Below are 27,525 nucleotides of genomic sequence, written 5' to 3' on the forward strand. Positions count from 1 at the left end.
TCATTTGTCTTTCTGATGGATGGATGAATGAATTCGCATGTCCAGGTGTTTCACTGGGCATGTGCGGGAATCTCACAGCACTATCTAGTGTGGGCAGATGACGTGTCCCACAGGGACTTCACCTACCCACACAAAGATGGATGAATAAAGATCTCGGCAGAAAATAAAGAATACAAAATAGGTAATATGGGGGGCTCAGGGGCATTTTGGGGGGTGGCTAGGGGGTCAGTTAGATGTAGTGGAGGCGGGAGGGGGTTAAAAAAAATGGGATTCGGCCATGACAGTGCCGCTTTAAATGTGAAATTCACTTTGAATTATCACTTTAGCAAATAACCCTGTAAATACCATTTTACATTGTAATTAAAGTGTACACTGAATTTTTGCAAACTGTCAGTTTTGCTTCATCTAAATTGTGCTAATCACCCTCTGACATTTTCTACTAGTACATTTTCTCTGCTAATTAATTTGCTTTCTGTATGTGAGTGAGAATTACTCAAAAAGTATTCTCTTTTAAAAATAATAATAATAAAAAAAAAAAAAATCAACTTGCCCAGGGTGATCTGAATGTCTCATCACCACAGAATGTCGTCAGAAAACTTTGCAATGTTGTTACAATACACTTAAAACAAGTAAAGCTACAGTAGCTGCCTGCAAGACTCCTGAAATCCAGGCTCCATTTAACAGGCGCCTGTTTAAACATGTCTCATGGTGACTGAAAGCTCTGCTTACCAACAGATAATATCCTTTCTGATTTTAAAAGGGAGAATTTCCACTTATTAGCATGACCTTGCAGTGTACCTGCCCTCAGACAGTGTATTGAGGGCTCCTGATAAGCCTAGCTGAAGCAAGTGAGTGCAAGTCACCACCACCCCTCCCCCCACTGCCAGTCAGATAGGCGCTCCAAGGCCTACTTCAAGCAGTAACTGTTCGCATCAAAGAACAGGAATGCTGCTCTGTGAGGGGACAGGACTTAGTGCCGCAAACTGTCCCAATACTAAACGCTGATTGGTCATAACGCACCGTAAACCCCGCCTCCTGCAATTTGTATCAGTTAAACATTCCAGAACGTTCTTTTTTCTTCTCTAAGTCACCGTGTAGAGCTGTAAACAGTGCCACATTCTTCCCATTCATTAACTGCTGTAACTTACCTGTTCGTTTCCAGTCACTTACCTTGATACTGAGTGTAGTTAAAGCGTCCCATAGGTAAGTGCGTGTTTAAAGTTTTTTTTTATTTCCTGAACAGTTTATATTATTATAATGTATGGTGTCTGAAATATGTAGATAACAGGGTAAATATATGGGGACGTATTGTGCTTCCTAGGAGACAGCAGTACAATACATATGTTATGTATTAAACATATTCTGCTTTCGGTTTTGAAGGAATTAGATATCTGTCAGGAACTAGGTTAAAAATGTCCCTAGCTTTCTGGCAAAAACTAGGTTAAAAACCTATTCTATCTGACTGGCATTCGAGTATGGTTTAGAATGTACTTACTCCCCCCCCCCCCCCCAGGTTTGGCTATTTTGGAGGTTGTTTTCCAATTGTTCTACAACAGAGCATTATGATAATAGGAGGGGAAGATGTACCTTTTAGTTATGCCTTGAATAATGAATAATTTATTTAAAATTCTAAGATTAGCATTGCCACCCAACGGAAAATACAATTAAATCTTACATTTTTATGTATGACTTTAATTTATTTAAAGAAGAGAAAGTCATGGCTTATGTCAGATTCGTGTGGCATGTTTAGACTAAAATACTGCATAAATTCAGGCTCTAGGCTTAATAATTTCATTAGAGAGGTTAAGAGTTAGATAACTCAAGACTCTAAAAGTTTTTAATTCAGTCGTGTCACCGATATTTTCATATGTGATTCTTTATAGGTACATAAATGACTCGTATATTTATAATATATGAAAGAAAGGATAACAATAAAAATGTTCTCGTGCAAAATTACATATTTTTTTTTTTTGCTTAATATTTATAGAGGAAGGTTAGGTTTTAATTTTTAGGTTTTCTAAAAAATAGTTGGTTTCCTTTCCATTGTCAAAACTCTTAGACCAGGGGAAGTCAACCTTTAAATACCTAGCGCCCACTTTTGTATCTTTGTTGATGGTAAATTTTCCTTATTACCCACCAGTGCCACAGTAACTAAATTTCTATAGTGTAAGTGCGATTTTCAAAATTTTTGTTTACTTTTACTTATAGTGTGTGTGTGTGTGTGTGTGTGAAGGGTGCACAGTGTGTGTGAGGGTAGCAGTGTGTGTGAGAGGTGCTGTGTATGTGTGAGGGTGCCAGTGTGTGAGGTGGCAGTGTGTGAGGGTGCTGTGTTTGTGAAAATTGCTGTGTGTGAAGGGTGCAGTGTGTGTGTGAGGGTAGCAGTGTGTGTGAAAGGTGCTGTGTATGTGTGAGGGTGCCAGTGTGTGAGGGTGCTGTGTGTGTGTGTGAGGGTGCTGTGTGTGTGTGTGAGGGATGCTGTGTGTGTGTGTGTGTGAGGGGGTAGTTTGTGTGTGTGTGAGGGATGTAGTGTATGTGTGAAGGGTGCATAGGGTCTATGCTGTGTGTAAGTGGGTGGGATGTGAAAATCCATCTTAATGTCTTCCTCTCCCTTCTTCTTAGCTTTTACCAGTAAGAGGGAGCATAATGCTGCAAGCCCTGGTGGTCCTCCAGCTGCAGGGTGACTCTTTTGTCCTCCTGCAAGCACAGCACTGTATCTGAGCGTTTCCATGGTAATGCGCAGCAGCCCTCGACCAGCCTACTTGCGGGAGGGACACAGAGCCTCCCAGGCCCTTCCTTCTGCTGGAACTAAGTGCCAGCAGGCTGATGAGGAAGATCTTTGATCTCCTAATCAGCCCTAGAGGGCTTACATCAAGGCTGGCTCTGCATGGGCTGGCAAGGGAGATGAAAGGATCTCCCTTGCCGGCCTTGGTACATGGCCATCGAGGCTCACTGGACATTTTCTGCAGAACCGCCACCGCCCACTTGAAATCACAAACCACCCACTAGTGGGCGGTAGGTACCAGGATGACTTGCTCATGAGCATGCGCTCTGAGCCAGCAAAACAGTCTAATCTCAGGATTTTCATAGAGAAGCCGTGATTGGACTAAGCTTGGCTCCTGCTTCCGTCAGATGGAGGAGAGAGATCGTTGCTGGATTACATGTACGTTTTTTAATACTTTGAGTGGGTGGAGCTATTAGCAATTGCCAATAGGACATTGTAAGCCCCAAAAAGTGAAGTGTAAAAAAGGCTGGAGTAAACCTTTAACGGTTCACTATTGTGTCAGGAAAACTAAGCGGTTTTCCAGACACTATAGTGCTCGCACCCTCAGGGTCCCCCTCCCGCTGGGCTGAAGGGGTTAAAACCCCTTCAGCAGCTTACCTTTTTCCAGCGCCGGGCCCCCTCGGCGCTGGTGACCTCTCCTCCCCCACCGACGTCAGCTCCCTCTGCCGACATCAGCAGAACCGAATGTGCATGCGCGTCAAGTGCCGCGCGCGCATTCAAGCTGTCAATAGGAAAGCCTTTTTCAATGCTTTCCTATGGACGCTCTGCGTGATGGAGGCATATTATGCCTCCAGCGTCGCAGATGCGCCTCTAGTGGCTGTCCGGAAGACAGCCACTAGAGGCTGGCTTAACCCTGCAATGTAAACATAGCAGTTTCTCTGAAACTGCTATGTTTGCATCTGCAGGGTTAAAACCTGAGGGACCTGGCACCCAGACCACTTCATTGAGCTGAAGTGGTCTGGGTGACTATAGTGTCCCTTTAACAACTTTTACACCATAAATCCTAGACAGGAGGTTTTACAATATTATTAAAACATTGCAACATGGCTATTTAAAATTAAGTAACATTACTATTAAAGGGGAGACTGGAAAATAATATCAAATACCCTGTGTGAATAGTTATATGGATTACTCAAGGACTGTGTGTTAATATGATTACCAATAAAGTCCATCCCTAACAGAGGGCTTAACTTCACTATCTACCTGCCGTAAAATCAGTACTTTTATTTCAATACTTAAAAATCCTCTAACGTTAAAGACAAAAAGGAAAAAAAAGAAAACAAATACAAAAGTAATTGGTAAACAGTGACCCAAGGGGGGAGTAATCAACACTTGCTATCACAAATTAAACAGTCAGTACTGGTTAAATCTGATTCTTCTTAAATGAGCAAACTTCAACTGGTAGAATATGAGCTGATACAGTGTAACCTTAAGTGTTCTAAATGTTGTGTCAATCTAAGGACACAGTATCCAATTTCTCAGTACAGAGTTTGTTCAAATCAAATATAGTTTTAGCTAGTTTTGGTGCAGATTGGATATTAATTGGAGTCTATCCCTTATCTAGCTAGGAACAAATCTCCAATGAACAAGCACAGCAGATCTTCTATAAGGAGTTATCCAGCTAGAGATGAAGTTTCAGTAACAACTTACACAATCTAAAACTTTATGCTTGTTAGTATCTAGCTAGAGATACAACTTCAAAAACAACAGTAAAAAGCTACTTAAAACCAGGGAATGTTCCAAATCCCTATCAGCCGTAAGAAAGTAAGGTCTGGTGAGAAGAAGGGCAGGGGGTAAATGGAGAGAATGAAGCTCTCCTATATGTTCATGCTATGCCACATTTATGCCTCGTAAACGGCTTCAAAGCAGCCCCCATTTCTAGATTATCTGCATTATTATCATTGGCTGCCTTGCATGTGTTATTATTTTTTCTTTTTTTGACCACAAAATCTACATTACACAAAATAGTATTTCCGGAGTTGCAGCTGATGAGTTCATCTGATATCAAATTGTAGTCTACTTCATTTGGTGTGTTTATTTGAAACAGGAAGAGTGGGTGATTTTAGTGTTTAATGCAGACAGGGAAGTAGAACAACTATTTAGCAAAATGTAGAGCTTTTTTCTGCAAATGCTAGGTCTGGATTTAAACTTTTTGTCTCCTTCCTTTGCAGAATCATTCTGAAATTCAGCATTCAAACCAATCTTTGGTAAGTACTCAGTAAAAAGTCTACGTTAGAACATAGTGATATCCATACATTTTGTTTAAGGGCCCAAATAACAATCGCTATGTAGTATATAGTAAACATGCATGAAAACATGCATGCATCTAACACAGTCCAGACTTTCTATGCAATAACAGACTTTCCAATGCAGCTGAATGAGAAGATGCTGAATTGATAAAGTATGATACTACAAGGCTTCGTGTTATCCATATGGCTTTGTTGAAAACACTTAAAGGACCACTATAGGCACCCAGACCACTTCAGCTTAATGAAGTGATCTGGGTGCCTGGGACATTGCTATGTTTATATTAGTGTTAATCCAGCCTCTAGTGGCTGTCTCATTGACAGCCGCTAGAGGGCTTCCGCGCTTCTCACTGTGATTTTCACAGTGAGAAGACGCCAGCGTCCATAGGAAAGCAAATGCTTTCCTATGAGACCGGCTGAATGTGCGCGCGGCTCTTGCCGCGCATGCGCATTCAGCCGAAGAGGAGGAGAGCTCCCCGCCCGGCACTGGAGAAAGAGGTAAGTTTAACCCCTTTCTCTACATCCAGCCCGGCGGGAGGGGGACCCTGAGGGTGGGGGCACCCTCAGGGCACTATAGTGCCAGGAAAACAAGTATGTTTTCCTGGCACTATAGTGGTCCTTTAAAGCCTAAATCAGATGTCGTGCAGTTTTTAATACTATACATTCACTTTCACAGAAATTCCAGTTTCTACTCAGCTTAGATGCACATTGATGTGGGATTAGATTTAAAGCATATTTAGTCTGTTACCAGCAAGATCACACCAGTCAGACAGTTCATTGTTCTACTTCTTTGTATTTTTGTTACCATTGTCATTGTAGATTAAGCGTCAATAGGAAATGTACATATACCCTTCAATTCCTGGAAAGTGCTAGGGACAATTTGTGTTGAAGCTACCAGTCAGTGTACATATAAAATAGACATTTTATAGTGTTTTGTTGTTCTTGTGTTTTTCTTTTTTTAAATCTAAATAAAATAATGGCCCCTCATATCTAGCATGCACATGGTTTTCCTGCATCCTTGCATGCTGTCTCTCTAGGACTTAGAGTGACAGCATGAAAGGGTGCAGGAAAACCAAGTGCATGCTAGAAATGAGGGTGCACAGAGTCTAGGTTGTCGGCATAATATGGGAGATGTGCCCTGATTTTGAAAATGTTACTGTGCATCTGAAACATTGACCGTAAGGTAGGACAGAACAAGTGTTGTGTAATAACCAAAACCCTGGGATCATGATGTCCACTGAGCTGGGATGGGGATAACTATTTTGCGTAATAACTCTTAAAGTAGTAAAAAAATATATATAGTTCTTCTTTATGAAAAATGATATATTGATTGCCTAAGGAAGTGTTGGCATTTAAAACTGAGCCTGGTAGGTTCACTTGAATATATTTCTAAAATTAGCAAATTTGTATTATCAATCTCAATTAAAGTTAACCTTATTTTAAGTGTTAACATACACTTAAGATGTAAATATATAATTCATTATAAAGTATAATGGTATATGTTCTTGCTTTTGCAGTTAAGTAATTATTACTTCTGTAGCATATGTACCAGCAGTGTTACTTTGTTCTCTCTATGTAGCAGTGAGGGTTAATGTAAACATTAAGGATTACCATTTCACAGTCCATCTGCAAAGCCCTTAAACATAAATTGACCAACCCCCTAGCCTATAATAAGAAAAGAAGCATGCCCTATCTTTCTGCTATACGTGTGCTCTGCCCTCGGAGGAAAGAACATTGCTAAGGGGCAGTATACTTGTCAGGTGCCGTCCATCTCCAGTCTGTACAGTTCCTGGTAAGAGGGTGACTAATACCCATTACACAACGTGCCACCCAAAGCCCCTAATTAAATGTAGGTAGAAAGGAGCAGTTTACACTTACCTTAGCTTGGTAAATATAAAAACACTTTTTTTTTATTATTTTTAATTATTATATTTTGCATTGCTTCTTGTGATCATTTATTTGTTGTAAGTAATATATGTTATAATGTTCAGCTGATTATTTCAGTGAGTGAGTTCACGCACCACCCAATACCTATAAGGCATTGCATGTTAAATGAATATTCTCATCAAAATTTGTATCTCCTAACTTTTGACTCGCTCATGTAGAACACTCTTCAAGGTGTGTAGACTGTGGTAAGCCTAAAGATCAGAACAGTTTGCATGGCGTTGTGGAACAAACTGAAAAATATTACCTTTTTTCATATCTCTCTAAGCACTTAGTGAGTTTAACAAAGAAATAAAAGACTGATGCTAAAGATTCCATGCTCAAAAGTACTGCATAATCTATAGTGGTTATGGTAGTTGGGTTTCTTTTAATCCCAGTTGGGTAAATCACTAAAATACTAGAAGAATGATACTATTTTTATATTTTGGGGTCATTTTTCTGTTGGTCTATCATTTCTGTTTTTTTTAGCAATGAATTGATAAGCTTGTATAATAAATGCTAAATTGATGGTAAAAAGGGGATAGAGAGCAAGTTAAAACAATGGCTCGGTTTAACTTGAAAGCGTTTTTTTAAAAGTGTAATCCAAAATGTCAGTGAAAGCCAAATTTTGCAGTCAGTAAGTAAACTCAATCCATTAATCCCCAGTTCTTTTGATTGTTCATACGCCATTTAATACTTTTTGTTGGTACCAAATAGTTTGAGAAAGCACATGATCTCTTTCTCTGTTAAGCTGGGTGATGCAAACTTTTCTTTTTAGTTCCTAGTATTGACTTTGGTGCCAGTGTTTGAGTGGTGTGTCAGTGAGTTGCCAGTGAGTCATTGAGTTCATTTGTCATTTCACATGTGAGTGAATGCCAGTGGTGTATTTATAGACAAAGAGCTGAAGTATTTAAAATCCTCCATCTTTCCACAGTGCTCAGTCGGCATTCCGTGCAGTTGAGACCACTACACTTGTGACCAAACATATCTGCTTGAGAACGTAAACTTGAAGATGGCTGAGAAACAGATTAGGTAGGAATCATGGGTGATTATGTTAAGTGAGCTTTAACTATGCCTTACGTTTTTTATTTAAGTTAAAAAACAAAAAGTCTTTTGTATAGTGAATATGATTTTTATATTTATTTATCATTTATAAACTATTTCTAAGAATTAAATCGATGGGACGGATTGTATAGACAGTACTGCACGATGCTCGCTATCATTTGTACATTATTTTCCACAATGCAGGGTTCAACTGCTACCGAGCATTTCCAAGTCTCAGAGTTGTGCTAGACATACACACAATTTTGTATAGTGGCCAATTTAAATCAGTAATCCTCTGTTTCACAGGACTGTAGTACAAAACAATTCTGTGTCTCTAAAAAGCACAGACTGAGACTCCAGTTGTTTTTTTAATGTGTTATGAACTGCTCTACGCAAGTCACATTCTCCCCTCATTATATATATATATATATATATATATATATATATATAGTTAATACAATGTTAAACAAAAATCTGCACACCAGTCAAGCCATAAGACTTGCTTTTCCCACAGAAATCCCAAAACTGCAGCGATGTTGCAACCGCAAAGGATTCTGGGTGGGCATATGCAAATTAGTTTAACAAAGAATCAAATTTTTGCCTCATTCCATTTTAAACATGGATTCCTTTTAATCTGTGTTTGCAGTATACAACTGCTTGGAACACAATTTAGGAAAAGATGCAAAACCAGTGAACCACTCATGGACAGCTGTTTCGTTGTTAATGCAACTCATCAGCATGAGGTTGATTACTGGTTTGCTTATTGAGGCTTGGTAGTGCTTGGGAAGCAAAATCCAAATAGGTTATGGTGGGGAAAAAATTGTGATTGAAAACCCCTTCCACCTGAAGTCTGTGGATAGTTAATACAATGTTAAACAAAAATCTGCACACCAGTCAAGCCATAAGACTTGCTTTTCCCACAGAAATCCCAAAACTGTAGCGATGTTGCAACCGCAAAGGATTCTGGGTGGGCATATGCAAATTAGTTTAACAAAGAATCACATTTTTGCCTCATTCCCTTTTAAACATGGATTCCTTTTAATCTGTGTTTGCAGTATACAACTGCTTGGAACACAATTTAGGAAAAGATGCAAAACCAGTGAACCACTCATGGACAGCTGTTTCGTTGTTAATGCAACTCATCAGCATGAGGTTGGTTACTGGTTTGCTTATTGAGGCTTGGTAGTGCTTGGGAAGCAAAATCCAAATAGGTTATGGTGGGGAAAAAATTGTGATTGAAAACCCCTTCCACCTGAAGTCTGTGGATAGTTAATACAATGTTAAACAAAAATCTGCACACCAGTCAAGCCATAAGACTTGCTTTTCCCACAGAAATCCCAAAACTGTAGCGATGTTGCAACCGCAAAGGATTCTGGGTGGGCATATGCAAATTAGTTTAACAAAGAATCACATTTTTGCCTCATTCCCTTTTAAACATGGATTCCTTTTAATCTGTGTTTGCAGTATACAACTGCTTGGAACACAATTTAGGAAAAGATGCAAAACCAGTGAACCACTCATGGACAGCTGTTTCGTTGTTAATGCAACTCATCAGCATGAGGTTGGTTACTGGTTTGCTTATTGAGGCTTGGTAGTGCTTGGGAAGCAAAATCCAAATAGGTTATGGTGGGGAAAAAATTGTGATTGAAAACCCCTTCCACCTGAAGTCTGTGGATAGTTAATACAATGTTAAACAAAAATCTGCACACCAGTCAAGCCATAAGACTTGCTTTTCCCACAGAAATCCCAAAACTGCAGCGATGTTGCAACCGCAAAGGATTCTGGGTGGGCATATGCAAATTAGTTTAACAAAGAATCACATTTTTGCCTCATTCCATTTTAAACATGGATTCCTTTTAATCTGTGTTTGCAGTATACAACTGCTTGGAACACAATTTAGGAAAAGATGCAAAACCAGTGAACCACTCATGGACAGCTGTTTCGTTGTTAATGCAACTCATCAGCATGAGGTTGGTTACTGGTTTGCTTATTGAGGCTTGGTAGTGCTTGGGAATTCTGTGGTAGTGCTTTGGGATTTATGTGGGAAAAGCAAGTCTTATGGCTTGACTGGTGTGCAGATTTTTGTTTAACATTGTATTAACTATCCACAGACTTCAGGTGGAAGGGGTTTTCAATCACAATTTTTTCCCCACCATAACCTATTTATATATATATATATATATATATATATATATATATATATATATATATATAGTGGTGTATCCTGGTTTTGTGCTGCCCTAGGCATGACAAAACTCAGGCACCACCATCAACCCCCCCCTCGCCCAGCCTTCTCAATACACATACACACTTACTGACAGACACATATACACTCAGTGTCAGACACACACTAGCTAACAGACATACACACTCACTGACAGACACACATACACACTCACTAACAGACAACATACAACCTCACTGACACACACACGCTCTCACTAACAGACACATACACTCACTAACACACGCATACACTCTCACTAACAGACACGCATACACAATCACTAACAGACACACACACGTACATACTAACAGACACACACACACACACACACACTAACAGACACACACATAGTAACACACTCCCTAACAGACACACACACACACACACACACTCCCTAACAGGCACACACACTCACTAACAGACACACACACTCACTAACAGACACACACACTCAAACACACTCACACTCCCTACCTTTGGGAGTGCTGGGGGTGGATTCTTGCTTTCCCTGGATTCTCTCCAGTAGGGCTGCTGGGAGGCCGGCCGGTCCCTGCAGTCGGCTAGGGAACACTGATCCTCCTGTTCAGCTCCCTCATGCGCCACGTAGTGATGCCAGGGCCGCAGTGACACCATATTCCGGCTCTGGCATCACTGCGGTGCGTGCGAGGGAGCTGAACAGGTATATACACCCCCTATATATACATATACATAAGGCTCTCTGGGGTTTAGCCAGTTACATTGTCTTCCAGAAAAACTGTTCAGCATTTTGAATGTGTATTTTTGCTTCATCAGTATAGACTCCTTTTTCTCCTGTTATGGAGATAAGGATAGTGCAATCTATACTGTAAAAATGTTCAGGGAAAGAAAAAAGTGTTTTTTGTTGTGTATCCAGTTAGGGACTAGGCAGAGCTATATTCCACCCCAAGCAGTTTCACCACAAAGTACTAAAAGATACCTTCCAAAGAAGCACAGGAAGTTTCCTGGTATGCTATGTACCAGTAGTCGTGGTATTTGTAGCACATATATATATATAAAAAAAAAAAAATCATGGGAGCCATAGCTTCTAACATCTGTTTGAGTATTACATGTAAAATTATAGTGGATTTTTAAAAATAATTTTATTTCTGTTATTGAAAAACATTGTTTTGTTTCTTTTATTTAAGCATGCCTGCCAAGTTCATCAATGGAGGTATTGCCGGAATTATTGGTGTGACTTGCGTCTTTCCTATTGACTTAACTAAAACTCGTCTGCAGAATCAGAGAAACGGGCAACAGATCTATAAAAACATGTGAGTTGTCAGTTTTACTTACGGTATGTATTGATGTTTATGACAATAATTACTAGTTAATTATTACTAAAAAGTTATGGTTTTGTTTTTTGCTTATTTCTAAACTAGAAATTTTGAAACATATAAAAGCACGGGCTATTTGATTGATCAGCTTGTATATAAACATGAATTATTTCTAACATGGTGTTGTTCTTTCATTTCAGGTGGGACTGTTTACGAAAGACTGTTCGCTCAGAAGGTTATTTTGGAATGTATAGAGGTATGTTACACATCCTGCAAAGCTGATACCAGCACATTGTATGTGTACAACGTCTTTAAATATAGCTTTTGACCAATAAAATAAAATAAAAAATTGATTAATTCATTTTGTGGACGAGAAGTAAACTGTTTTAAGAAAGGGAAACAATATCAGTTTTTTATAGTCTTTCTAAAGATGCCGTATTAATGGACTTTTGAGATGGTCTCTGATATGTTTGATGTTGGACAAGTTCCCATATAATTAGCTTTACTACAGCCTAACTGGACCATGCAAGTGGTGCATGCCTGCTGTAGAAAACACAAATGTAAATTTTGTATTATTATTGTAATTTTTTTGTAAAGTATGTTTTTGGTTCGTGCCATGTATTCATTTTTTACCATCTCAATTACAAGCTACAACTTGTACGGTAACATTACTGTTAGCCCTTCAGTCATGTTATACCTATTGTGTTAAATGTGCTGTCACGGCCTGCACAGTGGCATGATAATACTAGTGATTCCAAAGAATAAGATTTTGTGTTGTGTATATGGCTTCCTTGGCACCATAAAGACGTGTTTAATGAAATGTTGAAAGTATCACATGAGCTCAGGTGTAATTATTAGCTGTAATATAACAAAAATGTTAGTACTGTATGGTGACATGATTGAATAACAAAATTGTTAATATGGAGGCAAAAAATATATTGTAAATATTACTGAGTGGCTTCAGTTGGCCAAATGTAGTGCCTATTAAATCTCCCATGTTTTATTCCCCCTAGAAGTCACTCAGGCTGTCATCCTTATGAGGTTGATAAAATAAGAACCATTCACTTTGTGTAATGATATATTTATCCCCAAGGAAAATGTAAAATTAATGTATATGTCAATATATTACTCCTGGTAGAAAGATTTAATTATATAACCATGACCCACAAACATTAGTTTACCCTACTTCTTCCCTGATTCTCAGTACCCTGTTACATTCCATCGGTTGTAATATCAGGCATTTCAGTAGTCATGTCTTTATTATTTTCAATGCTGGACACTGTTGTATGCAGAAGAATGTTGTTTTGTTGCATCTGTGTTTTTCATATTGCAGACCTTTCGACGTGGATTTTGAGGGCTAGCCGATCTGGCGAAGCCACGGTGGATCATTAAAATGGTTCTTACAGTACTGCTTACAACTGTAATTAGGCAAAACTCTTTTTTTCATGTATATTTATTATTTGTATTGTTACATTCTTAGTTTACATTTTTTTTTTATTTTTTTTACTATTATCTTCTTACTTTTAAAGTACATATAGGATTCATCTTTCCCTTGCTTTTTCTCCTATTTCTGTGTTTTGTTTTTTCTTCCTCAAGTCAGTTCATTGAAACGCCTAACAAGGATAGTTGCTTGATATTTTTCTTGTGTAGTATTTTCACCACCCATTTTATGATTGAAGCTTCTTATGTTAATAGACCCTTTAAAATATACATACATAGCTCTTTGTGTTGCAGATTCCTTTTAAACTCTTTTATAAAGAGTTAAAATAACAAATTCAACTGAATTATTGTTTATTAAAATAATTCATTTTGGTGCACCTAACTGTCACCTGTAGTCTCCTTGCATTGGGAGTTCAAGAACTGTCTTATCTATTCTTATTCATATTTAATAGGTAGCCATTCTGTGCATGATTTATAACATGATTTGTTTTAACTCTATGCCTCTAACGTTTTGGGGCTTAGTCCTCCTTTGCTTTTGTTATATCTATGTGCATTTATTTTATCTTTTGCTCAATATGGCTACTTTTGATTTCAAAAAACCTTGCAAAGATAGTTCTTCATATTAAAATGGAAGTACTGCTTAGCATTTTTTTTGTAGTGCTAAAAAAATACATTTGAAATTTAAAAAATATTATTAGAAAGAAGTTATACAGTACATGGACTAACAACTAATATTCAAATTAAACTATGTTGCTTCCTTTTTAATTTAATTCAAGGCAATGATAAATAAATATTTACATTATAGTCAAGTGACACATTGGTAGGTACCAAATTGCTGGTACATGGTACTCAAAATGATCATAAAACTTTAGTTTTACTTTCAGTGTGTTTTTCTGTAGCAATGTTGAAATTAATAAGAAATATTATTGACACACTGTTCTTAAAAATCATTTATGATTTTAAAATAATGAACACTAGGATAAACTTTAAAGAGTCCCACTTGACATACTGTCACATACATGCATGTTAAAAGCATGCTGTCATGTTTATTTTTGCATAATGAATTTCTCCTAATTCTGTCCATGTTGTGTATTTTTTGCCCTGCTTTTGAATATAGAGTCTGTTTCAAATCATCAGCTTTGCATCCTGCATATAAAATGTAAATTGGAAGTATTTTCTTTGTAACTTGATTTGGTAGCTAAGGTCAATCAATGTTCAAGTTGCATACCTTAAGTTGTGATAAAAAGTATGAAGGACTGACCCTTAATTAATATTCTTTTAGGGTCTATAAGGGAACTTTCAGCAACTTACCTTGGCCTCTGTTCCCTTGCCGCGATTACTTTAGCAAGGACCACCCCCGCTCCACCTCTGCTGCTTTCCAGTCTGCCCCCACTTCTCCTTTGATAATTTGCCCTGTTTGCCGACAATTCCCCAAGCAAGGCAAGCCTCCCTCCTCAGTGACTCTGACACATTGGCTTCATTTCCACCGAACAAATTGATGTCACGCCATTCTATTGCTAGCTGTGCACTGTGAATGCTATGGGTAGAGAGCAGAAGGAACTCCTGTGGGAGGTCTCTTCTGCTCTCCCTTTCAATCAATTCCTCTGCAAAGGAATGTCTGCTAAGAAATTGAGAGATTAATGGGAGAAAACCCCATGTTTAAATAGTTTTTCTCCCAATCTATATATTTACTAGCAAAACTGCTAACACAATGTATAGATATAATTTTACGATTGAAAACAATATGGTTAAATAGTCCCTCTGTTTACCAAACAGCTTAGAACAGAACATTTTGAAGGAGAAAAGGCAACAACACAAAGACAGAATTAGGAGAAAAACAATATTATACAAAACATCTATAGATCAGAGTTAAATGTAATTGATGTAGCCAACAATTTGCATAAACCTTTCTTACAACATTTCTAACTGCATCTTTTTACTTTTATTTCACACTGTTTTTATTTTAAATATATTATTATTATTATTTATGTAAACATCCATTGTATGTGGTTAGTGTCATTTTGAAGAATGTAAATATGTAGAATTTGAATGAATTTTTGTTTTTTTGTGAAAATGTTTAAAAGCTCCTTTAGTTAGATTTGTTGTCATTTTGCAGGTGCAGCAGTAAACCTGACTCTAGTGACTCCAGAAAAGGCAATTAAGCTTGCTGCTAATGACTTTTTCAGACATCACTTGGCAAAAGATGGGTAGGTTACTCCTTTTAATAACTGTGTAAAGTCTTGTAGAAGATTTAAATATCTTCTCATAAGTGAACCACCTACTATTTCATAGTTAATAGCTGCATCCCTGGCACACAATTCAGTAAAATCATACTATCATTTTTCCTACTACATTTTTTATTTTGTTTTGTTAGAGTCTGTAGTGAGCTTGCAAGTATTGTTTACTATGGAGAATGCGACTTTTAATCAACAGGATCTGTTCACACTTTGGAAGCTTAGAAAATAAGTATCTATCTAAAGGACTGCTGTGGTTAGAATTGAGCCCCTTCCGCATTCTTGGAATACCAGGAATATGTATCCCATGAACCACTGCACACTCCCTCTAATTAATACTTTCTTCTAAAAGTGTTTAAATTTAAACTGTTCGATTGTTTAGTTAATACTCTACTTTAAAGGGTAACTAGTAAAAATGGCACTATTTTGAATGCATTATGCAGATTAAAAAATAATGCACAATTAGGAGACAATTAGTATCAGGCAGCTAGGGAAAAATCACTCTAACTTCCTGATTGACAGCTCACATATGCTGTGTTATAGTGGCAGCCGCTTTCAGAGATGAGATCAGGCACAGGGTTGCAGTTATGGAAGTTATGATGATGCTTTAACATCACGGCAAGAAGAGAAATCAGGCACAGGTTATGAAGAGTACATGTTTGCGTCTATAACTAGGAGGTTCGGTTTCAGTGTATGTAGAGAGTAACACACACCACTGAGCGTAAAACTCTTTTGAAAAGTCAGTAGATCAGTCTCCTATTCATAGCTGCATTGAGAGCAGCACTGGAAAGCCTTACTAATAAGTTCCAGAAAAAAAAGTAAAATTCCTCATTTCAAAAGAAACTATTTTAGTGTCTAATATACAGCCTTCCTTGTGAATCCTAGCCTTTCCTCCTGCTGCCTCCTAAAGCCATCTATTCTAACTTTGTCCCACTCGTTATCTAAATGTTTCTGAAGGTTCAAGTTCATCAAGCAGGACTTTCCATCTTTAAGCTGCACATAACCCCACAAAGCAGTGCAAAAACTCAGCCTTCAGCGAATAAGTCAATGAACAAGATCATTCTATAAATTGAGGATGATTGCCTTCGACGGGGATTACCTGTTTGAAGACTTTATAAATAAAAAATTTTATTGTACCAGTTAATTTGTGCGTCAAGAGAAAACTCTTAAAACTACTTATCAGTTATGGTGTTAATGTTGTAAAATGGACCAATGCCAGTGTGAATACCAGCAAAGATATAGCCAGTGACCTGCATATTCAGTTTTTGCAATAGCTGCCACCTATCAGATGAACTAACTCAAGTGTGTTTTAACACTCTGGGAAATTGGACTCTGCTCCCATCTGCAATCTGCCTTTACACTTTATCTCTTGAAGGTAAAAATAGCATCTCCGGGTAACACATACTGCGTGATCCGACTATACTTTCAAGAGGAACTAGACCATCAAATGGAGAACATATTTCCATTTAATTATACATTAATTTGCCTAAAAACGCTGGGAAAAGCTAGAGCTTGACAGTTATGGAAATTATCCTTGGTAACTTATGATTCATTGCATGTGATTCATGTATATGCAATAAACACTAGAAACAACCTTGCACAAATGCACATGGCAGGGTCTTATTGTAAAATGACAGCACTTACTCCTTATCTTCCGCAGACAAAATTAGATTTAAAGTGCATTTTCTCCTAAAGTAAACACTTTAGAAATGATGAATATAACTTGCAAAACGTTAAGCCTTCCATTTCAAGGAGAGACTGTAGATTTTGATATCTGGAAAGAGGTGTTTATTTCCTGCAGTATAACAACTGACAATATTTTTTTTTAATTTTTTTTTTTTTTTTTAAAGAAAATCCTTGACTCTTTTTAAAGAAATGCTGGCTGGATGTGGGGCTGGAACTTGTCAAGTTATTATCACCACTCCAATGGAAATGTTAAAAATCCAGCTTCAGGATGCAGGGCGACTAGGTGAGTGTCTTTAGTAAATAGCAAATCTCTAATCTGTGTTCTATGATTGGCCCTCTAAGCAACATAACCAATACTGCGTTGATAATGAAATCTACTCTCACCCAGTCATCACCATTTAAGTTGTTAAACTTAGCACATCCTATGTGGCTGGAGAGGGAGTATTTTATATTTGCCAGGGTTAGATGGTTTTACAAAAGGTATATGTCAGAGGACACCCAGAGATTATTGGCAACAAAAACACACCACTATAGTGGTTAGAGTGTTCTTTTAAGTGAAACTTTACCTATGTGGTATGTAAATATTAAATATCTGTTTTGCCATATCCAGCTGTTTAATTTGACCCCTTTCAATTAGTTTTTTATAGTTTATAGTGAGCAGCATGTCCACATTTTTAAAATGTGTTGATTTCAGGAAAACTATGGCTAAAGAAAACTGTGTAGTGTATTTTTGGACTCTTTGAAACCACCCTCTATAATTTCAAAATTATATATTAACATTGTGTAAACATTTATAACTGGTACAATCTTCATTCTGCCTTTTGTAAATCTCTCAAAAAATATCTGTCCGATAGTTTCCAAACACTTAAACAACTTGGAATGTCAAAGTGTTTAAGTGTTTGGAAACATTTGAACAGATATTCATTGTCATTCTGGCTGAGGTTATCCTTTTCATTGGTTTGTGATTTTTTTATTGACATGTGGTTGTAGTTACTTTTTTGCAACTTGTTTAACTAACTATAATATTTAAGATTATACTATTCCCAAGTTATATAGTTTTTCAGCTGCTACATAATTATGACAGACTGGTATTTTATGCAATTTTTTAATCATTTTCTTATACTATTGGTGGCTTATTTTAGATCTTGGGTAGGCTGTGTTATTTTTTTGTATTAATTATTAGTAGTATTTAATCTGCAAAGCAGGTTTTGCACTGTTGTACTTGCAATAATACAGAATTGCTCTTGTTGACAATTTAAATTGAATTCATAATTTTAGTAAAGAACTATATAAACTGTGAAAAAATGCTCAGCTATGTTTTCAGTTTGGTTGTTTGGCAGACGTTTTAGTGAATAACCTTGTGTGTCATTGGGAGGCTGTGTGTAAAGCAGTTCTGTCAATTTGCCGTCAATAAAATCAAAGGACAAATCCTCACATAGCTATTATTATTTTTTTTAATCTGTGTATTTACTCGGGATCTGGCCAGCATCAACATTTCTACAGATAAAAAGTACAACTACCCGAAGATGACCATGCCATTTACACATAGGTTGTAGACCCATTTTGAGATATACATCTTTGCTGTATGGTTAATTATTAAAGTGTATTTTATTTTTCAGCATGTCATCAGAAAGCAGTAGTAGGAATACCATGTCTGCAGCCTGGCTCAAAGCATCTAAACGTAGTCCATGCACTTACAAGGGCATATAATGTTGGACCAACTTCAGTGACTCAAAAGATCTCTGCTACACAGATTGCCTCTCAACTTCTGCGATCAGAGGGTGTTAGAGGACTTTACAAAGGATTAGGAGCAACTTTATTAAGGTACAAAATATGACTTTAAATATATATATTTTTAAATATATAATTTTTTATTAATGTTTTCATTCACAGAAAAACATAATGCATTACACCATGTTAACATGTAGACTTTTTGTACAATGGTCATAGAACAAAGTATACAATGAAGATGTATTAAGACAGTGGCCATATATCATAAGTACAGTGCAAGGTAAATTATTACAGTTACTTTATATTGGGTATTTATGATTTGAAGAATAAGGGTGGTTACATAGCATAAAACACATTGGCCGTCTCGTCCCTTGGGCGTGTCGCTGACCAGCACATGCATGTACTCTATTCAGTAATACAAAGAAGCCAGTTTCATAAACCATAAAATTGACTGAAGGAAGAAATAATATTAAAAAACCTAATGTGCAATAGTCTCTGCATGGCCCGTGATCCCTGTATTAGCAGCTACTTTATAGATCGGTTGTCAGTTGAGGGGTTTACAGCTGTCTTCTATGGTAAAAAAGCGTACTTGTCATTATGTGCTAGTGATATAGGTGTCTGGCATCTGTCCAACTACTCCACAGTTGTGTATGTTTACTCAGTGTGCCTAGTACTTTGTGCGTCATTACCTTATGTTGGTAAATGTTCTCTACTTTGTGTAAGATATCCCTTAAGGATATGACAATATATTTTAGTCAGTAGCTTTTCCTCAGTGTTCTTGCTCACCAGTATAACAGACCTCTGTTAATAAATAATTTTTCAGCTAATATAACTTTTGTGAATAAACTGTGCAGAATCTGCAAGTGAAAAACATGGGTTAGATTGAGTATTGGCAAGCATGTCTTGACCTTCAATTACAACTCTTGATACAGTTTTGGGCTACGGAAGAAGATATATACAATATATAAATTGTCCAGCATCTTGTCGGCCATACATTTTTTTTTTATATATTCATTTAGAAATTCAATGGCAAGTTAGTGGAAAGAGAAAATATTGTAGAATGAGTGGAAACTTTTATTTAGCCTTTACATTTGTTGGGCTATCCCCATGTAGTGCAATATTAGGTAGTACATATATTTCTTGTTTAAATTACCTTTGAACCTAATGATAGTAGGAAACTGTAAAATTGTAAAAATTTGCTTTGTGTACGATCTGTCACTGATCTTTCGAATTCAGGGAACTGAAAAGTAGTCACACAATACACTGCCCATATCACTGCTTTCCGCATTGAGTGTACAAAATTAGGTCTACGGTGAGCGAGGTACAGTAGCTGGCATGACTAATTAAATGCTCTAATTTCTTATGTGTATTCAGGTATAACATGCATTAGATATATATCAGTGATCAGGATTTTTAAAGCTCTACAAAAATATAAAAGTTCTGAAAACGTTACAACAGTGTATGTTTGTTTCTTTTTATAGAGATGTTCCATTCTCCATCATCTACTTTCCATTATTCTCCAATCTCAACAAACTTGGAAAGTCTTCTCCTGATGACCGGGCTCCCTTTCTTCACTCATTTGTTGCAGGCTGTATAGCTGGCTCCACCGCAGCTGTGTCTGTCAATCCCTGTGATGGTAAGGTCATATTGCACTTTGTCCCCTCTCTTTGCCAGAGAAACAAATTTCTATTTAATCTAAGTGACATTTGTTTCCAGTCCTTTTCATTTCCTATTTAGTGCCAGGAATATTATAAAACTTAACACTGTTAATTTTTATTCATTAAAATGTATATTAAATGTCGATACAATTTCACGTTGAATACATCCTTCGTGCCCTTTTGTTAGTGTGCATATCAAAATATCTTAATCCATTTAATTAAGTAAATCAAGGTCATTTTTTAATTAACTTTAATTTCTATATAATATATATCTCAATTGAGATCTCTTTCCCTTTCCTAGTGCTTAAAAGGATAGATCCTCAAACAGAAACAGATTATACTGATTCTATAAGTACTCTCCAACGTATTTAGAATAGTTGTATTTTATATACATATTTTACTTACCATTTAGTGATGTGCTTGAAAAAAAAAAGAAAAAAAAAAGAAAGAATTACTCTTTCAGTAGTGTACTTTATCAAAATATCATAGTCCTTATAATTTAATGAATCAGAAACCATTACATTTAGTGGCAAAATGGTATATATTACACTTGAAAAACAATATACCTTCTCTCAGTGCTGAAAAAACAAACATCTGATACCAGAGGTAATTAATAAAGACCAAATAGGTTTTGTGTCAGGAATATTTTCCTATAATAATAATAAAGGGAAATAAATCAATATAGTAGATGAGGCTGCAATTAATAGCATAACTCACATCAAAATTAATTTTTTTTATAGGGAATTGTTGGGATGAAACATTTTAACCAATCGCAACAAGAATTCATACTGCCCAAAAGAGAACTGTTCAGTTACCAGAAAGTAAAAAACTACTTATACATTAGAACTAATACATCATTTGTGTTATTTAAATGAGAATTGGTTAGAGAAATGTGAAATACTATAGATGCAGTGGGGTTTCCCTGTAACCTATTAGCATATTGAACTTATTTGAAAAATGCAAAGGCCTAGATATATAGTTGGATGGCACACTTGACATTCGGCAGGTGGAGGGGGCACTAGTTGTATGTGTAATTTATGATATGCACAGATGTGAATTTTTTTAATATGGTAGTTTGTTTTCTTTTTAATATTTCATGTGCAAAATTGCAGCTTTTATTTATTTGTGTACACAAACCATTTGTATTCTTTTGTTCTATAAATAAAGAATATTAATGCCAAAAAAAACATTGATCTGTCAATATATCCATGGATAAAAGCTACACATTACGAGTGGTCAATGTTTCAATCTATACAGAAACAAATACACACTATTTTGATAGCGCAATAATAGACTAGTGGAAACTAAATATTTAAAATGAGCAATTTCCTACTCACGGAAGCTCCACACTTACCAAATCTGTAAATGCAAATCATATATGTATACAAAGAGATAAATGCAGATGTGTGTGCTGTTATTATAGTACATAGAAAAATGGGTAATTGGGGGTACACCTATAGCATTTCTCAGCAGTGATGATGCAGCCAAGGCCATAATATATAAAAATACAGATTAAGGGAACAGTGCACACACACAAAAAAATACAGTTTTAAAACTTAATAGGCTACTTAAAATCACCTAGCAAATAAATATGGGGATACTGTTACATCTTATTGCCATATTGTGTTAAGCCCACTATTACATCACAGTACCCCAATATTGGTGGGTCCTACACTAATTTTAAAGGGATCCTATAGTGCCAGAAAAACAAACCCGTTTTACTGGCACTATAGATTTATAGTGCCCGTCCCACGCCCCCCCACCCGCGGGACTGAAGGGGTTAAAAGCCGTTCAGCCACTTACCTGAATCTAGAGCCGACGTCCCTCGGTGCTGGGTCCAGCTCCGCCCACTCTCCTCCCCGCCAACGTCAGCCGGCAGAGGGAGACTTAATGCGCATGCGCGGCAATGGCCGTGTGTTCATTAGACCTCCTCTTGGGAAAGTTTTATTCAATGCTTTCCTATGGGAAAAATCTGACGGACCTCCAGCGTCAGATAACGGACCAAAAGTCCGTTTGGATTCCAGAAGCCCTCTAGTGGCTGTCTGGTAGACAGGGCAGACTTAGAGCTTCAGTGTAAACATTGCAGTTCTCTGGAACTGCAATGTCTTACATTGCAGCACTAAGTACAAAAGGGACAGAGCACCCAGACTACTTTAATTAGCTGAAGTGGTCTGGGTGCCTACAGTGTCCCTTTAACATGGGAGACAAACATGCTAACTGTAATACATACTGCTTAAACTGCTTTCATTGACTCTCCTCAATGGCTTGGTGGTTTTAACACGATATGAACATGTTGAGTAACAGAATCCCAATATTTACTTGACATGTTTTTCCATATTTATAACATAATATAGCCATATGGTGAAACAGAGTTCCAATATTTACATGACATGCTTTTCCATATTTATTTTTTCAGTTATAAAGACACGTCTTCAGTCATTGAATAAAGGAGCAAATGAAGAGACATATAACGGGATTATAGATTGTGCCAGGTAAGCTTGCAGGTTGTTTTAAATAAAAAACAAATTTTTGATTAATATTTTAACGTTATTTTTAAGAAACTGCCATATATACAGGGCTTCCAAATTATTTTTTTAGGGCATCAAATCTGTAACTTTCAGGGGTTTTGTGTATTTTGAAAAGACCCCCAAAGGTGACATTTCTGGTTAAGGTCACATAGATGAGGGGTGCAGTGGAAGGCAAGTTTTACATATCTTAAACTGTCCCACCTGGCTGCTACCATCTTCTTCAGCTTGGTCTTCTTCAGCACCTAGAGCTTCATTTCCCAAGAGCGGGGTCAGTGCTTTACTCTCACACATGTGCAAGAGTACAACAGTGAGGTCTATAGATAATCCTGCAGAAACCTCCATACACGAGAGACTCATATGGTTGATGGGATTGGACAAAAGTTGACGCCAGAGTCCTTTTTTGACAGCCTTAGATTTACCATAGGAAAAAGTAGACCTCACTTTGTTATGGTATCTTTGAGTTGTGTTGGAATACAGCCTGATTCAGTATTTCATAAAAATCATATTGTTATGAAATTTTGAAAAGTGACAGAACTTCTTTAAAGAAACCACTACCTCCTGACCCCAGCATACTCTCCAAGACACATATAGACTTGGATGTATGCTCAGACATTTCCAGACACACAGTTATAGAGATTTGCACTGCCAGGTACACAAACACAGATACATAGATGCAGTTCTAAAAACCTTATATATCTTAGCCAACCACCTGTTTTCTCACCCATTTCTCACAGGAGGGTGCCTTCCTTGGCATCTATTCGGAGTGGGTAGCTGAAACAAATTTCTCTCCCCTCATGCATCATGCTGATTGATTACAATTATTGCTCATTGCATTACAAGTTTTGGTAAAGTCATCTGATTGTTGGTTAGGTAAATAATTGTATCTTTTCTTTTTTTTTTTTACAGGAAAATTTGGATTAAGGAGGGTCCTTCCGCGTTTTTGAAAGGATCAGGATGTCGAGCATTGGTTATTGCACCTCTGTTTGGTATAGCCCAAGTTGTGTACTTTTTAGGTGTGGGAGAAACCGTTCTTGAATTTGCCCAGTTCAGCTTAACAGCTTAAATACTTAACAGCTTAAATGCAACCATTCCTCGCTACAAACTGTCCTATGATGAAACCAAATTAATCGAACTAGTATGTTTTAACACCTATTGAAAAGCCTCATGGAATAACCAAATACTGTGTTGGGAAGGCTAGTTGGTTTTGTTACAACATGGAAACAATACTTTTTAAAATTACTTTAATTATTTTTATATTTTTTTGAGGGGGAATTTGTTATTTCTAATCTTTCAGCACTTGGTTCTCACTGACCTCTAGGCATTCCCTAGCTATTTGGGATTGGAGGGGGTGCATTTTTTTTTTTTACTTTTTATATTTTCTGAACAACTCTGTAAAATATGATACGTTTATACGTCAATTAACTTTATGATGAAGGTTTCAGGGTTTATTAAGATATATAATTTATTTTTGTGAAAAGACTATTGAATTTTGTGGATTGCCCCATGAAAATGTGTTTTTACTTGTCATCACTATTACTCTATTGAGAGAAATCCCTTAATTTCTTTCTATTTCCTTTTTCTTTGTACAGAGCAAATGTACGTTTAGACCCTTTAAATTAGTGAGTTTCTGGTATCACTTCAGTAAAAAGCATATCGTAGCAAAAAGTAAACTCCTTAAGTCCCAATTTTTTTTTTTTTTATTTTTTTTTTTAAATGCTGTTTATTTTTTATGAAAAAAAAAAAAATACTTTTTGGCAAGCATTAAACCTCCTGCTTAATGAACATCGGTAGCTCTATACGGCACTGGTATAAAAATAATTGATCATCTAATTTTGGAAAAGAGTGGTTAAAGACTACACTCTCTTGATGGAATAGACAGACATTGGTTCTTAAGGAGTTAATGAAATGATACAGAATATTACATTAAAAATCTAAATATAAAGTGCATATGACTAATATTGTAGCAGCAAATTATAGTATATTGATAGTTCAATTTACAAAACATTCAAAAGAAACATAATTTTATTGATACAATTTTACCTATGTATTTACAAGGGCTATGAAATAATCCTTTAATGCTTATATTTATCTAGAATTATGCCAATATTTCTCAAACTAAATTATTAGTTATTGTTACTGACACCTTTGTGTGCTTAATGCAAAAAAACAACAACAAAAAAAATCCCACAATGGAAATGTATTGCCCAAATGCATGAGAACTTATTAATATAGTATCATTGTACAGCGCTACAGAACTTGCTGTTGCTATATAAATAATAAAATAATAATAGTATGGAACGGGTATGTCTAGAAGCTAAAATATATTCTTAGTTGATTATTCATTTTTTTATTTTTATTTTTTTAAATAAAGCATAACATTTGAATTTTTAGCTCTAGATGAGAATCCATTTCTTAGATTTTAGATTATAGATTGTATGTACACTATCTAGTTTCTATCTTAGTGAGGAAATCTGCTTTTGAGGGCTAGTTTTTGAGGACAAATGTCATAATATATTGATCAGTATGCACTCAAAGGGTTAATGCACGTTTCAGAGGTTCTTGAGGGCCAATTCTGTTTTCTATCTGTAACATTTGATGGTAAACTTAATTAACTTTCTGTGCAGCAACAGTATGACCTTTATTAAGACTAAGTAGAGGTTCAATTGTTTCTCAGACAAAAAAAACTGTATATATTTTTATGTCCTGTAAAATATTGTCTGTGAGATAGTAGTATAACTGGGCATTGTCCTTTCATATTGGTGTCATTTTGGGGTGTATTCTATGAAATGATTAAGTAGCAAATTGGCTATGTTACAAAACACTACTGTAACTATGCTGACTGAAGCTCCTTTAAAAGGTCCATTAATGGTTCCATCTGCAAAATTGGATCTTGGAAACCAGCAGTATCACACTTTTTTGATAGTATCATTGCATGTATATCATATTCAGTGAAAATGGCTATCTCTGATACAAGGCAGCTCCTGCTTGTTGGGTAAACAAGGGGCTGAACACATTGATTTTACACTATTGCAATTTGTGGTTGAAATTAAGAAGTTGGAAATTGTAGGTCAAGATTGCTGATATGGAAAAAAAAAAATCATTATATTCTGGTTTACCATCACTTAGTTGAATTGCGTATGTTACATCTTGTGATTGAAGATCTTTGTATGGTATGTATGTATGCATATATAGTTTCAGCTTTACATCTAAATGGGCTCCGGCTCACAAACAGGAGTCTTGGAACACAGTTAATTTAAAATATAAAAGGCCTGGTTTAAATCATACTAGTGTACACAAACATGGAAAAAATGCTGTCTTTTTATCTAAGGGTTACTTACTAGTTTTGAGTACAGTCATTTCTTTTAAAATCATATTTTTTAAGACTGCATTAAAACTGCTTCCTTTATATGCAAGAATATGGAAACATATATTCAACTTAATAATAACAGTAGGACAAAGTATATAACTTGCTGATCACTTTCATAATATGCTAGGGGGCATTACATTAGGTGCTCACAGACTATATTAAGATGTAGAAGGACTCCTAAGTAATTCAAGAGTAATTCAAGGTTATCTGATACAGTCATGATGTAAGTGAGAATTGTAAGTTGAGTAGATGTAATTTGAAGATGACCTGTAGACTTAGATATGTTGCAGAGCAGGTGTGCCTGTGTGGGTATCATACAACTTTTTATTCACTCCTTTTGAAATCTATATTTCTGTTGATGGTTTCTTTAGGCGTTACTTTGAAAGTCATAGTATTATAGTCTTTTTGGCAAGAGAATTACGTTTCATGTCCCAATTGGCAACTTATGATTCTAAAATTTTGATGTTTTTTCATGGTTCATCGCAAACCATTTATATTCAGAATAAAAATGGAGCTTGCAAACCAATTCAATTTTAATCACAAACCTGAACACATGGTCTAATTGCCTGTAGTGGGGCAGGGATACCCTGTAATTTAAAGGTATCACTGCCTTAGTTCTAACATGACTCCTCCATACATGAAATAAATATTCTTCTCTTTAATGTTGCTACTAATTTTTTACACTGTTATGTTACTCTCTTCCCTATTATTTTGGATGCCTTATTGGTAGATGGGATAGAAAACATTATTTAAATATACATATGACTAAAGTTATTGACTTTACATTAAGTGTTAAAATTGGCAAGTATACTGATAAAAGTTTTTTTTCTCAAAATGTTTTGCCTTCCATTTTATAAATGGGAGCTTACTTTTTGCGATAACATTTAAGCATCTTTAGTGCTAAAATGTTGGTAAGATGTCATATTATTACTTTATTTCTTTTAAAGAAAATGTAGTCCAGCTTTTCATGGGATTAGTTTACTTTTTCCCTAAAGCAACGTGTTATTTACTTCAAAAACTGTGAAATAGTATGACTCAAAATAGGGCGTGTGTACTTGACTGTCTTCCATACAAACAAGCTTGTGTATTTATAGTAGGGTGCTTTATCTTAAATCATTAGGATAATCATTTTAATAAAGAAGTTTAAAATATACTTAAAATCAAACACCACAGATCTAACCTTTACATTTAAAAAAAAAAAAAAAAAAAAAGCATATATTGGGTGTATACACTTAGGAACAAATATGCAAATGTGAACTACCTTAAATGGGAAATCTTATGAAATATCAGGAGCTATATTAATAATGTAACCTTCTAATTTGACATCACTATTATAATTGTTTGATTACATGTCCTGTATCTTTGAA

General features: G+C 36.2%; 1 protein-coding gene across 2 annotated transcripts; it reads left to right on the forward strand.

The window, feature by feature from the left end:
* Window positions 1-1,068: 1,068 nt before the first annotated feature.
* On the forward strand, window positions 1,069-27,341 carry LOC134607926 (mitochondrial glutamate carrier 1-like). Of its 2 annotated transcripts, XM_063450532.1 has the most exons (12): window positions 1,069-1,203; window positions 4,954-4,989; window positions 5,142-5,183; window positions 7,886-7,983; window positions 11,386-11,511; window positions 11,715-11,770; window positions 15,071-15,161; window positions 17,039-17,157; window positions 18,494-18,698; window positions 20,087-20,241; window positions 22,680-22,755; window positions 23,698-27,341. In XM_063450532.1, exons 4-12 carry the CDS (start codon window positions 7,964-7,966, stop codon window positions 23,852-23,854), a joined length of 1,005 nt encoding a protein of 334 aa, XP_063306602.1. In that variant the 5' UTR covers window positions 1,069-1,203; window positions 4,954-4,989; window positions 5,142-5,183; window positions 7,886-7,963; the 3' UTR covers window positions 23,855-27,341. The 2 variants fall into 2 exon arrangements, with proteins under 2 accessions (XP_063306602.1, XP_063306594.1); XM_063450524.1 differs by lacking the exon at window positions 5,142-5,183.
* The last annotated feature ends 184 nt before the right edge of the window (window positions 27,342-27,525 follow it).

The sequence above is a fragment of the Pelobates fuscus genome, chromosome 1 (genome assembly GCF_036172605.1).
Source record: "Pelobates fuscus isolate aPelFus1 chromosome 1, aPelFus1.pri, whole genome shotgun sequence".
Taxonomy (NCBI): domain Eukaryota; kingdom Metazoa; phylum Chordata; class Amphibia; order Anura; family Pelobatidae; genus Pelobates; species Pelobates fuscus.